The 14,759-nt window shown below is 38.3% G+C and overlaps 1 protein-coding gene across 4 annotated transcripts in view; it reads left to right on the top strand.

Annotated features, from left to right (window-relative positions):
• The window catches only part of APC (APC regulator of WNT signaling pathway), a 104,661-nt gene extending 91,011 nt beyond the window's left edge, over positions 1-13,650 (top strand). For all 4 annotated transcript variants that reach the window (XM_052779128.1, XM_052779125.1, XM_052779127.1 and 1 more), the window contains exons 15-16: positions 375-589; positions 1,008-13,650. In XM_052779128.1, the coding sequence (XP_052635088.1) occupies positions 375-589; positions 1,008-7,575 (6,783 nt within the window). In that variant the 3' untranslated portion in view covers positions 7,576-13,650. The remainder of the gene's footprint in view (positions 1-374; positions 590-1,007) is intronic.
• The last annotated feature ends 1,109 nt before the right edge of the window (positions 13,651-14,759 follow it).

The raw sequence follows: 14,759 nt of genomic DNA, 5'->3' as shown, positions 1-14,759 counted from the left end.
AGTTAGTGAATAGATAACTACCACTTCTGTAATTTTCTACATATATTTTTGGTATCCAGACAGAGTCTGGATTCCATCACAGAGTCTCCCGCCAGCTAGTATTCAAGGCATTTTTACCATTATGGCAGCTAACAAATATTGTAGCACATATTTCTGAAAACTTTGGGGCAAGTAATACCAAATCCATAGCTGAAGGAAGGAGAGAAGCAAACAAAAGTATTTACGTGTGCACTGCTGCCTGCATCTAACTTATCAGCCCAGAAAGCAGAAATTGGAACATACATAACTCCTTGAAGCTAACTTTAGGTATTTCTGAGAGCTTGTGATCAATAGTTGAAAACTTCTCTAATCCTGTCATTTTGTTATTTACTTAGGAATCCACCCTAAAAAGTGTTCTGAGTGCCTTATGGAATTTGTCAGCACACTGTACTGAGAACAAAGCTGATATATGTGCTGTTGATGGTGCTCTTGCATTTCTAGTCGGCACACTGACATACCGGAGCCAAACAAACACTTTAGCCATCATAGAAAGTGGAGGAGGAATATTAAGAAATGTTTCTAGCTTAATTGCTACTAATGAGGACCATAGGTAGGTGTACTTTTTATGACAATCTTTAGCAGTTCCACATGTGTGTTTAGTAGACAGTTTCTATGACTGAGTCTTAATATGTATGCATGTATTAAGTATAATAAATAAGTACAGTTAATTTTTAATGCATTTGATAAGGCAAGTATTTCACTTACCTAACAGGAATATGCAGATTAATACCTGCTGCTTGTTAATGATGAATTCTACTAAAAGCGAACTATTTATATTTGTAATAGGATTTGATTAGCATTCAGATGAAAGCTAGAGGAAATATGAGATAAATTTGCACTGGAGAATTCATGATTATCCTTTCTAAGGGCAAAACTTGCCTCTAGCGTAATAGGTTTGTGTTTTGCTTTGTTTCTTATCCTTTTGAAATGCCACTTACTGGTGTTTGCTTTCCATTACTCAACACCAGGCAAATCTTGCGAGAGAACAGCTGCTTACAAACCTTGTTACAACACTTGAAGTCACACAGTTTGACAATAGTCAGTAATGCATGTGGGACCCTGTGGAATCTTTCTGCACGAAATGCAAAGGATCAGGAGGCGCTCTGGGACATGGGAGCAGTCAGCATGCTGAAAAATCTCATTCACTCAAAACACAAAATGATAGCCATGGGTAGCGCTGCAGCTCTAAGAAACCTCATGGCAAACAGGCCAGCAAAATATAAGGATGCCAACATTATGTCTCCAGGATCAAGCTTACCTTCTCTTCATGTCAGAAAACAAAAGGCACTGGAAGCAGAATTAGATGCTCAGCATTTATCAGAGACTTTTGACAACATTGATAACTTAAGCCCGAAAGCATCTCACCGTAATAAGCAGAGACATAAGCAAAATATATACAGTGAGTATGTCTTGGACTCCAGTCGGCATGATGATGGTATATGCAGATCAGAGAGTTTTAATGCTGGTAATATGACTGTACTTTCACCATATTTAAATACTACGGTATTGCCTGGCTCTTCCTCTTCTGGTAGAGGAAACATAGAAAATTCTCGATCTGAGAAAGACAGAAATCTTGATAGGGATCGAGCAGTAGGTTTAACTACCTATCATACAGCTGCAGAGAATACCGGGAACTCCTCTAAGAGAATAGGAATGCAGATTTCTACTGCTGCAGCTCAGATTGCCAAAGTTATGGAAGAAGTAACAAGCATGCATATTCCCCAAGAAGACAGAAGTTCTGGTTCCACTTCTGAAATGCACTGTTTGACAGAAGACAGAAATGCCCCGAGGAGATCAGCCACTGCCCATACTCACTCCAATACATACTTTCCTAAATCTGAGAATTCAAACAGGACATGTCCTGTGCCTTACACAAAAATGGAATACAAGAGAGCTTCAAATGATAGTTTAAATAGCGTTAGCAGCACTGATGGCTATGGTAAAAGAGGCCAAATGAAACCTTCCATTGAGTCTTACTCCGAAGATGATGAAAGTAAATTTTGTAGTTATGGTCAATATCCAGCTGACTTGGCACATAAGATTCATAGTGCAAATCATATGGATGACAATGATGGAGAGCTAGACACTCCCATTAATTATAGCCTTAAATACTCAGATGAACAGTTAAATTCTGGAAGGCAGAGTCCCTCTCAGAATGAAAGATGGGCAAGGCCTAAGCATATAATAGATGATGAAATGAAACAAAATGAACAAAGGCAGTCAAGGAGCCAAAATGTAACCTACCCCGTGTACACTGAAAGTGGAGATGATAAACACATGAAATATCAGTCACCTTTTGGACAGCAAGAGTGCGTTTCTTCCTTTAGATCAAGGGGATCCAGTGGTTCAGATCAGAACAGAGTAGGCTCAACTCTTGGAATGAATCAGAAAGTAAACCAGTCCTTGTGCCACATTGATGATTATGATGATGATAAGCCAACCAACTATAGTGAACGTTATTCTGAGGAGGAACAACATGAAGAGGAAGACAGGCCAACTAATTATAGTATAAAGTACAATGAAGAGGAACATCATGTTGATCAGCCTATTGATTATAGTTTAAAATACTCAACAGAAGTTCCTCCTTCTCAGAAGCCATCTTTTACTTTTCCAAAGACTTCTTCAGTGCAAAGCACTAAAACTGACCATATTTCCTCAAGCAGTGGGAGCACATCAGCCCCCTCAGCTGGTTCGAAGAGACAGAATCAGCTTCACCCAAATTCTGCACAGAGCAGAGGTGGTCATGCGCAAAAGACCGCCTCCTGTAAAACTCCCTCTATTAATCAGGAAACTATACAAACTTACTGTGTGGAAGATACCCCAATATGTTTTTCAAGGTGTAGCTCTTTGTCATCTTTGTCATCAGCTGAAGATGAAATAGGACGTGATCAATCCACAGGTGTGACAGATGCTAACAACACACTACAGATAGCAGAACTAAAGGAAAACAGTGGGGCTCTATCTACAGAAGGTGCAGTAAGTGAAATCACATCAACATCGCAACACATCAGAACAAAATCCAGTAGACTTCAGACTTCTAGTTTGTCTCCTTCTGATTCCTCTAGACATAAAGCTGTTGAATTTTCTTCAGGTGCCAAATCTCCCTCAAAGAGTGGTGCACAAACTCCTAAAAGCCCACCAGAACATTATGTGCAGGAAACGCCGCTCATGTTCAGCAGATGTACTTCTGTAAGTTCCCTGGATAGTTTTGAAAGCCGTTCAATTGCTAGTTCGGTTCAAAGTGAGCCTTGCAGTGGAATGGTAAGTGGTATTATAAGTCCCAGTGACCTTCCAGACAGCCCTGGACAAACAATGCCTCCAAGCAGAAGTAAAACGCCACCCCCTGCCCAAGCAGTTCAAGTAAAAAGAGATGTAGCTAAAGGTAAAGTACCTAGTGGAGAAAAGAGAGATCCTGGTCCTAGACAGGCAGCTGTAAATGCAGCTGTTCAAAGAGTTCAGGTACTGCCAGATGCTGATACGCTATTACATTTTGCCACAGAAAGCACACCAGATGGGTTTTCTTGCTCTTCTAGTCTGAGTGCTCTGAGTCTTGATGAGCCGTTTATACAGAAAGATGTAGAGTTAAGAATAATGCCTCCAGTTCATGAAAATGAACATGGAAATGAAGCAGAAACTGAACAGTCAGGTGATACAAAGGATAAGCAAGACAAGAAAGCGGAGAAGCCTACTGAAGCAGAAAAAGACATTCTGGATGATTCTGATGATGATGATATTGAAATATTGGAAGCATGTATTATTTCTGCAATGCCAACAAAGTCTTCACGTAAAGCCAAAAAGCCTTCTCAAGCATCTGCTCCAAAAATACCTCCTCCTGTAGCCAGAAAGCCCAGCCAGTTGCCAGTTTACAAACTCTTGCCTTCACAAAGCAGATTGCAATCCCAAAAGCATGTGAGTTTTACACCAGGAGATGATATGCCACGGGTATATTGTGTTGAGGGTACACCAATAAATTTTTCAACAGCTACATCTCTGAGTGATCTCACAATAGAATCGCCCCCGAGTGAGTTGGCCAATGTAGACAGTGTGGGTACGGGAGCAGAGTCGGGGGAATTTGAAAAGCGAGACACCATTCCTACAGAAGGTAGAAGCACTGACGACTCTCAGAGAGCAAAAAGCTCAACTCTGACTCCCCCAGGCCTGGATGATGACAAAACAGAAGAGGGTGATATTCTGGCTGAGTGCATTAACTCAGCTATGCCAAAAGGAAAAAGTCACAAACCTTTCAGAGTGAAGAAGATAATGGATCAAATTCAACAAGCATCTTCATCTCTAAGTAATAAAAACCAACCAGAAGGTGAGAAGAAGAAGCCAACATCACCAGTAAAGCCTGTTCCCCAAAATAATGAATACAGAGCACGTATAAGAAAAACCACAGAGCCTAAAAGCAATATTAATAATGAAAGAAGCTATCCAGAGAACAGAGACACAAAGAAACAGAGTCTTAAAAATAATTCAAGAGAGTTTAATGACAAATTGCCAAATAATGAGGAGCGTGTAAGAGGAAGCTTTGCATTTGATTCCCCTCATCATTACACACCTATTGAAGGAACTCCCTATTGTTTTTCACGGAATGATTCCCTAAGTTCCTTAGATTTTGATGATGATGATGATGTTGACCTTTCAAGGGAGAAGGCAGAATTAAGAAAAGGAAAAGAAGCAAAAGAAACAGAAACTAAAGACTGCACTAATGCAGAACAGTCTTCAAATCAGCAATCAAGTAACAGGACACAAGTTTGTCAAAAACACCCAACAGGCAGAAGCCAGCCTAAAACTTTGTCTCAATCAACTAAAGATATTCCAGACAGAGGAGCGGCTACAGATGAGAAAATGCAGAAGTTCGCTATTGAAAACACACCTGTTTGTTTTTCTTGCAATTCATCTCTTAGTTCCCTCAGTGATATTGATCAAGAAAACAATAACAACAAAGAAGGGGAACCTGCAAAACATGCTGAGGCTACTGATTCACAGATGGAACCAAACAGACCACAGATTTCTGGTTATGCACCTAAATCATTTCATGTTGAAGATACTCCTGTATGTTTCTCTAGAAACAGCTCTCTGAGTTCTCTTAGTATTGACTCAGAAGATGATCTTTTGCAGGAATGCATTAGTTCTGCTATGCCTAAAAAGAAAAAACCCTCAAGAATAAAGAGTGAAAGTGAGAAAAATAATTCCAGAAATACAGGTGGTATATTAGCAGAAGATTTAACACTGGATTTGAGAGAGATACAGAGGCCAGATTCAGAACATGGTTTCTCACCTGATTCAGAGAACTTTGATTGGAAAGCTATACAAGAAGGTGCAAATTCTATAGTTAGTAGCTTGCATCAAGCTGCGGCTGCTGCATCGCTATCTAGACAAGCTTCATCAGACTCTGATTCTATCCTGTCATTAAAATCTGGTATTTCTCTAGGGTCACCATTTCATCTTACCCCAGACCAAGAAGAAAAACCTTTCACTAGTAATAAAGGTCCAAGAATTCTTAAGCCAGGAGAGAAGAGTACACTGGAATCTAAAAAAGTAGAATCTGAAAGTAGGGGAATCAAAGGAGGGAAGAAAGTGTATAAAAGTATAATTACAGGAAAAGCTCGCTCCAATTCAGAAGTTTCAAGCCAGTTGAAGCAACCACAACAGACAAGTGTGCCTTCAATTTCACGTGGTAGGACAATGATCCATATTCCAGGAGTTCGAAATAGTTCTTCAAGTACTAGTCCTGTTTCCAAAAAAGGTCCCCCTCTCAAAAACACAAACTCCAAGAGTCCCAGTGAAGGCCAAAGTTTGACTAGTTCTCCAAGAGGAGTCAAGTCATCAGTGAAACCTGAGCCAGCTCCTGTAACTAGGCAGCCATCGGGGTTGAACCAGAGTGGATCAAGTAAAGGACCTTCTAGATCAGGATCTAGAGACTCCACTCCTTCTAGACCTCAACAGCAGCCATTAAGTAGGCCTCTGCAATCTCCGGGCCGAAACTCAATTTCCCCAGGAAGAAATGGTATAAGTCCTCCCAACAAACTGTCGCAGTTGCCAAGGACATCATCTCCTAGCACAGCTTCAACTAAATCTTCAGGTTCAGGTAGAATGTCATATACATCACCAGGCAGGCAGATGAGCCAGCAAAACCTTACAAAGCAAACTGCCTTACCCAAGAGTACCAGTAGTATTCCACGAAGTGAGTCTGCTTCAAAAGGGTTAAACCAGGCTCTCAGCAGTGGTGGATCAAACAAAAAGACTGAACTATCCAGAATGTCATCCGCAAAATCTAGCGGAAGTGAATCTGACAGATCTGAGAGACCTGTTCTCGTTCGTCAGTCAACTTTCATTAAAGAAGCTCCGAGCCCGACTCTAAGACGGAAATTAGAAGAGTCAGCTTCATTTGAATCTCTGTCTCCTTCCAGGCCGGATTCTCCCACAAGGTCCCAACTGCAGACCCCAGTTTTAAGTCCATCTCTTCCTGATGTGTCTTTATCCACTCATTCAACTGCCCAGACTAGTGGTTGGCGAAAATTACCCCCTAATCTCAGCCCTTCTGTAGAATATGATGGGAGACCAGCAAAACGTCATGATATAGCTCGTTCTCATTCTGAGAGTCCGTCTAGATTGCTGATCAACAGATCAGGAACATGGAAGCGTGAGCACAGTAAGCATTCCTCATCCCTTCCTCGTGTAAGCACTTGGCGAAGAACTGGAAGTTCCTCGTCAATTTTATCAGCTTCTTCAGAATCAAGTGAAAAGGCAAAAAGTGAAGATGAAAAGCAACATGGAAGTTCTCTTTCTGGACACAAGCAAAGTAAAGAAAGCCAAGCACCAGCAAAAGGTACTTGGAGAAAAATAAAAGAAAACGAAATTCCTCAGATAATGAATGATCCTCAGCATTCTTCCTCAGGTGTCACAAATGGTTCTGATTCCAAAACTCTCATCTATCAGATGGCACCAGCTGTCTCTAAGACAGAGGACGTGTGGGTGAGGATAGAGGACTGCCCAATTAACAATCCTCGATCTGGAAGGTCGCCAACTGGAAATACTCCCCCTGTTATTGACAGTGTTTCAGAGAAAGGGGGTGTGAATGGTAAAGATTCTAAAGAGACTCAAGAAAAACAAACCCCAGGGAATGGAGGTGTTCCTGTTCGTACCATTGGTTTAGAAAACCGTCTGAACTCTTTCTTTCAAGTAGACAGTCCAGACAAGAAAGGCACTGAAACAAAGCCTCTGCAGAGTAATCCTGTTCCTGCACCAGAAAATAATGAAAGTACTGTAAGTGAGCGTACACCATTCAGTTCCAGTAGCTCAAGCAAACACAGTTCCCCCATTGGTGCTGTTGCAGCAAGAGTGACTCCTTTCAACTACAATCCAAGCCGCAGGAAGAGTAGTGTGGACAATAGTTCTGCTCGGCCATCACAGATACCAACACCGGTAAATAACAGCACGAAGAAACGTGACTCCAAGTCTGAAAATCCAGACTCCAGTGGAACTCAGAGTCCTAAACGTCACTCTGGCTCTTACCTGGTAACCTCTGTTTAAGTGCAACAAAAAATAAATAAAACTGATGTATTATATACAGCAGCTATTTAGAAATTTTGTTTCAAATGAAACTTTAAAAGATTGGGGATTGATTCTTTTGGTTTTTTTATTTGTTGTAAATAGTTTTGATTCTTGTTAGAGGGTCCTTGTTCTGGAAGCCATATTTGATAGTATACTTTGTCTTCAGTGGTAATATTTTGGAGGAAAACCTGATGGACAGTTTGGAATAAAATTGCTAACGCAAGTATATTTGTACAGTATGTTTAACATATATTTAATTAGCATCCCATCCCATAATCCTTTAAATATTGCTTGTCGTTGAAATCATGGAACATTGCAGGTAGAGATAATACAGTCATGTTGCTTTATCAGTTATTTCTAGATTACAGACTGACTAAACTACATCAGGGAAGAATTGGTATTATTTATGCAAAAAAGTATACTCAGTTTTAGTATTCGTGAGTCCATCTAACCCAATAATTAATCATGTGGCTGTGAAATTCACAGTAATATGGTTTCTGCTGAACAAGCCTTCCCAGCCTGCTTTTCTGCATGAATGGAACTGATGGTTCATTTTCTGAAGTAATGATTAACATTTCTGTGGTCACATAATGTGCATAGATAGTTATGGTGTAACAATTTACACTTTCTTTGTGCTCTGGAAAAAAAAAAAAAAAAGGAAAACTGTGTAACTGTAAAACCTTGAACAAAATTATTTTACCTGAATTAGAGTTTATCTTAAAGTAGGTAGAATTTTTTTGCTATGCTGTAACTTGTTGTATATTCTGGTATTTGAGGTGAGATGGCTGCTCTTTTATTAATGAGACATGGGTGATGTCTCAACAGAGACTAAAATGAACATTTCAGAATAAATTATTACTATATGTAAATTGTGTGTGTTACTTCTGCATTACCTAAAAATACGGTATTTTGTTTTGAGATGTCACCGTATAATGTGTTATATAATGCACTTAAACTTAAGGCCTGATCCAACAGAATCTTGCACCTCCAATATTCGTTCTTCCTTATCACTGACAAATAGCTGTTGTAGGATGCTTATAACAGTTGCAGGATCAGGCCCTAGGTCTTCTGTAGTATATTTGTAATTGAGACAGTTTCACACATCTCAGGTGCATAACAAGGCTAAAAGGCAGGGTTTTTCCAGTAGCCAAGCAGTATAATTGTTTTCATGACTGCAAGCCTGAAACAATATTGTATCTATAAAAATAATATTTGTAAAACAAAAAATTTTTTTAATTGGGGGAAATAAGGTAGAATGTGAAATAGTGACTATAAGATGAAATTTTAATTCTATTTGAAATCTTCATGCATTTTTAAAATTTATTTTTTAAAAACTATGAAGGGGAAAGTATCGCAAGAATCCCATGGCAGCAAGAAATTTGTTACCGTAGTAGAAAAACAATTTTATACACAAACCAGGACATTTGCTGCCCTAAGCCTTTTGGATGCAAATACGGTTTGTGCTACAACAATGCTGAAAAGACAGATTTGTGCTTTAAAAGTATAAATATAGTGTGAATTTAGATGAGAATTGGTTTGAAGTAGAAACATGAGAGAGCAGAACATTACCCATTCTGTGCATGGTTGAACAAACCATGAAACAGTATGTCAGTTTTGTTGTATCTCAACTGGACTATTCTAAAATTAGCATTCTAAATAAATGATATTCAGGATTCAAAATGCCCTGATTTCAGGAAGCCCTGAAATAGAGCAATTTACCTTTATGGTAGCTTTAACACAGTTGCAGAGTGTATCACATCTGTGGTTTTTGTACTTCACCTGATATTGAAATGAATCAATTTTTGTCTTGAATTCGCCATAAGACATGCGCTGTTTATGAACAGAATTGAGATACTATGAGCCGACAGAAGCCAAGTTAGATAAAGTCAAAAGCCAATACCAAAAATACCTGTTTGGCAGAATTGGTATCTTATTTGCTCTTTTGTTCTTTGCTTCCTGTCAGATTTGCTTAGAGACATGCTGTGTTTCTATATCATCTAGTGAATCTGTTAACAAGCAGTGCTCATGTTAGCATTTGAAATATTTTGCATATAGTACCTTCACAAAGCTTTTAATGTGAATATTAGTGTCCTTTTAAAGATGAAATAGGAGGCAGAGATTATCTGATGTGTTCAAAGTCAGAACTTCCTATTGGAGTAGAATACAGAACTCCGTCCTTGAGTTTAAAATGCAAGACCACTTTCATTATAAATGATGTGATACTTTTTTTGTGCTGGGCTTTTAACTACTGATATGAAGATATACCACATAATCCAGGATAGCTGTTTAACACTGGCTTTACATCTATGACGTGTTGATATAAGAATTTAAAGGTAAACTCAATCTCAGTTAAAGAAATTCTGATTTTAGTTTTATAACTGAGGGAATCAGAAGAAGATGAGGTGAAACAATAAATAATTGTATATGTATCAAACACCAGAATGTCTTTGAAAATTGTAGTGGCTTCTCTAGATAGTCTTGGAGGTACTTCATGATCATTATAATTGGGAAGTTTCTCTTAATATCGTCATAAGTAACCTATATTTATAGCAAAGACAGATGAGAGAAGCTTTCCAGCTATAAGGGTAGTGATACACTAAAATATGCTTCCCATGGGAGTTGTTAAATTTCCATTATAGAAGATATAAGAAGAGGTTTATGAAACATCTCATAGGGATGGACTACAGTATATTTCGTATTGCCTGTGTGCAGAGATGGGCTTAGGTGATCTTTTGAAATCCCTTCCAGATCTACATTTCTCTGATTCTTTATCTAAAATACTTAGTATCCACTAAGAGCCTTTTAGAATATTTAAGGACATCCATGCTGTTTGATTTATGTTAGGGATGAGGATACAAAGTTATATTCTAAGCTTAACTATAAAAACAGATCCCAGAAATATAAAACTCAAAAGAAAAATGGCTGTAGTAAGTATAATTGGTCTTGGATTTTGTTAATGATGTCTAAATTCATGATAGTCAAGTTTGATGTATGCTGCTAAATATTTACTCCTCTTTCTTGGTTTTATTTTTATGAAGTTGCCACAGCAGGTGCAAGGACATTCTTTATGTCAAGGCAAAACAAAGAAAAGCAAGGAGCTAAGGAAACCAAGACTCATTTTACTGTTCTTCTGGGATGCACTGCCTTTCTTTCTGCAGATCTTGATAGAACTTTTGTGACTTGTGCTCAGACCTTCAGTTGTCCTTGAATTAGCTTACCATATCCAGAACATATAAAACTTGTACTTAAAAATAATTTTATACCGAAAATACACTCATAAAGCTCATTTCGGACTGACTTAGAGCTTTGTCCTCTTGATGTGAAAAGCAGAAACGTGACCTCTCCACAAATTGTAATTGGTTCACTTTTTAAAACGTACATTCATTTTAGTTTCCTGCAGTGTGCCACAGTTAAGGTTATTGCTCATTTTCTGTGAAAGCTCTTCTGATTAAATATTGCAGACTTTAAAGGGGAATTAATCCATTTCTGTTTTTCATGTGCAGTTCTCTATCAGAGTATTTTCCCCTGAAAGCTTTAAGGTAATTCTCAAAACTCTGTCAGAGATGACAGCTTAAAAATTGAAAGCCTTGCCAGGATTTCCTGATGAGATTGGAATATTGTTTCAAGCAGGATTTGGCTGCAGAACACAAGTATAGTTTATGCTATAAACTTAAGTAAGCAACAGTATTCTTCAACATAGACTAGTATCTTTGATGGTTTGGGGAAGTTAGTTGCTGTGTCTTGGGTAAAGGGGGAGGGAAAAAAAAGGGACAATTTTGGAGACTCTCAGCCATATTGTCCCAGGGATGTACTTTCATATCTTCCCCAGTAAATTGCATAAGCTGCACAGCAGAGAGAGAACATTTTGTCCCACAAATTAATGAGTGTTTATTCTGAATGTGTATGAGTAGACTGTGAAACTGCAACACTTTTGTTTGATAATCTGACAGCTGAATTCTTTGATGGTCGCTTTGGAGGACTTCCTAACTGTCCATCCCCCCATTGCCTGTAACAGAAATTGACATAGAAATAGAGATTACCAAGAAGATAAGAATGTATTAGCTTCTTCATTTTCTTAAGGATAAAGATCCATATTATTGCTAGAATCAAAGAAACAGCACGCACTGTTGAAAGAAGTTTCCTTCTCCCTTCTATGCTCCTGGCTGTGAATCCTGGCTCTCATCTGACCTTCCAGTGGACTAGCTCACCTCTTACTTAGCAGAACTGATGGAGGGCATAGGATTAGTGCTGCATTTAGTATGCTGAAGTTGCTTAGTGCAGAGTTTGACAAGCACTGCCTGAGCCAGCAGAAAAGAAAATAAACAGCTAGGGCTGGTAGAAAGAGGTTGGGATAATTTCCTTTATGGGTGGTCAGTGGGTTGGATCAAGCCATTACAGGCAATTTTAAGCTGATATGCCAAGTTTCAGACCTGTTCTTCACCCCTTTTGAGACAGCAAAAGCAAACTAAAGTTGGGGGGGGGGGGTTACTTCTAACTATTGTTCACTTTGAACTTCTGCTTTGTATTTAAATACATTATGTTTGGGTAAGTCCTTTATCCTGGAAATTATGACAACTAACTTCAGAAATATTACATCAGTCTATAGTTCGCGCTTGTGGAAAAGAAGTATTTCTTCATCAAAAATACTCCCAAGAACAAATTTTTCTACCATATGTGAACTTCTAGGCAACAATTTTTAAATTTACAATATTGAATTCAATGCAGTAAATCGTTCCAGTAAAAAGGATTGTTATGAGATGCCTCCCAAACTGTCTTTTGTCATCTAGCTTTAATTAAATAGTATGAACAGCTGTAAGCGTGTCGCTAACAATCACGTGTAGACTTCCACCTAAACATAACTTCATATATCTACTGTAATGCCTTGCAAAGTCGTATCTACCTGCCCGACAGCTCTGTTCTTGTTGAGATGTGTGATTTGGATGAAGCTGCGTATCAGAAGTGAAGTGTCAGTTAATATGAAGCGTGACTTCCTCCACATGCTTAAAACTTTGAGGACCTTCTTAATACCAAATTACCCAAATGTACTCACCCTCTGGTTCCACAGCCATCTCCTTTGCACTTTTACATTTAACCAGAAGAGATGCCCATGCTTTTATTTTCATTTCATATGACATGTAGGAATATGATTCCTGCTTCATAGTTTCCTATATGCAGAATAACATTGTATCTGTAAATGTGTTACAGAGAATGTTACATAGTTATGGTTGAGTTTGTAGTCAGAATGGTAAGTTAACTGGTTATGTGTTGTGTTTGGTTACATATTGGAAGTGCAAGGGAATTTGGTGTGGTGTGGAAGAGCTTAAGAGTTCACAACAGTAATTAATGTAGGTGTCAATTAATTTGTGATGCCAAGATGAATACAGAATATGTATTTAATACATAGGTTTTCTGCTGTCAACTTTCAGTTTACCAGATGTGCTGTTTACTTACTTTAAGACTGGGTAATGCCTCCCTAGCATAGTTTTGCAAATTACCTTTCTTAGGAAATTTCCACATAGTTAGAGGCTTATGTATTTATGAATTGCTGCCACTTCAAGATTTCAGGAAATTATTCTAATTTTGCTGTTCATGAAAGCATCCTTGGCTTGAGTGGCTGTGGAATTGCAGTTTAGGACATCAGGAAGATGTAGAGGGAGCTTGTTCACTCAGTAAAACGCACTTCTGCCCAGATCTCAAGCCATACGTACAAACAGTATCTCTAATGCCCTACTTCTTGGTGGGACTTAACATGCATAAAGCTTGTGCTGGTTCTCTGCAAGTAATTAAATTGTCATCCTCTGAGATCAGATGCATTTTCCCACCTGTAAATGTTGTTTCTCTTGAACAAACTCAACCCACAATCATCCTTCCTTCAGTTCTGTTGTTTGCTGCTGCCTGAGATGCATTACTGTTTATACCCTAACGCTGTAATTAATTCTTTCTTCAACTATTCTAATGTGTTTTGTTTCACAGTATACTTATTCTGAATTTAGTCTTGCTATGCATAATTTATTTATTACTTGCAGTGTTATATAAAATTTCCTCCTGATTGCACCTTGTCAGAGTGGAATTGTTTTCTTGGCTACTACTGAAAGTTGGGTGTCTGCTGTATTAGAAATATGATTTCATTTAAAAAGGAAGTTGCTGTTACGACACTTCCGCAATGATTCAGCATATCTGAACAAATGCTCTAAAACACCATGCAGTTTTGTTTTGGTGGTAGTCACGTTTCAGATAAATAAGAAGTGGAAAAAAGCAGCTCAGAGACATGCGGTTCACCAGTAGAGCTCTGTTTTCTTCCATGTTTCATTTTAGAACAAACTGCACGAAACAAAAAATCTAGGTCCAGCACAATGTAATTCCATAATCTCTCTGTTACTGACAAGAGGTTTGCAAGAAGGTTTATTTCATTATGACTCATAAGCACAGCAGAGACTGGGTTAATTCCAAAGTCTGTCTTTTCCATAATGAATGCATTCTTTAGTCCCTGATTAGAGACAATTAAGAGACCTAGGTTGATTAATTCCCGACACACATACAAATATGTATTTATATATATACATGCATATTTTGCACTCTTACATTCACTTTAGGCTTTGACTGAGTTAGAAGCATTTAAACTATTAAAAAAAAGGCACTGTTGCTGAGTTACTAAGATCCTTCATTTTCTAGTATTTGTAGCACTGTGTTTCATAGTTGAGAAGATGAGTTCTAATTTCAGGACTGGTTAGCTGGTACCTTATTTTTGAAGTGTTCTAGAGAAATACGCACTTATGTCTCAATTTATATGCAGAAAAGGAAATTGCCTTGCTGGTAATATACACAATTCTATTCAGAATTTAAAAAGAGCATTGTTACTATCGCCTGCAGTTTAAAGTCAGTAGGGATCGTGAAAACAAGGGAGATTTTGAGTGATTACATTTACTACAAATGAAGGTAGATTATGGCTAATTCTGTCCCTTCTTCTACTAATCGTTTGTACAAAAAGAATATTGTTTGGGGCAGGGGGGGAAAGGCAGTTTGAATACACCATAACACAGAATTCAGCTTTGCTTGTGTGTCTTTCTTAGATTATTGGCAAGGTCTGTGATGGCACACATTTATAGTGGAAGTAGCTATGAAAGAGCAGGCAGGTAGATGTAAAAACTAAGCCATAATATGAA

The sequence above is a fragment of the Harpia harpyja genome, chromosome Z (genome assembly GCF_026419915.1).
Source record: "Harpia harpyja isolate bHarHar1 chromosome Z, bHarHar1 primary haplotype, whole genome shotgun sequence".
Lineage (NCBI taxonomy): Eukaryota > Metazoa > Chordata > Aves > Accipitriformes > Accipitridae > Harpia > Harpia harpyja.
The sequence above is the reverse complement of the archived record's forward strand: the minus strand, read 5'-3'. Positions and strand labels throughout refer to the sequence as shown.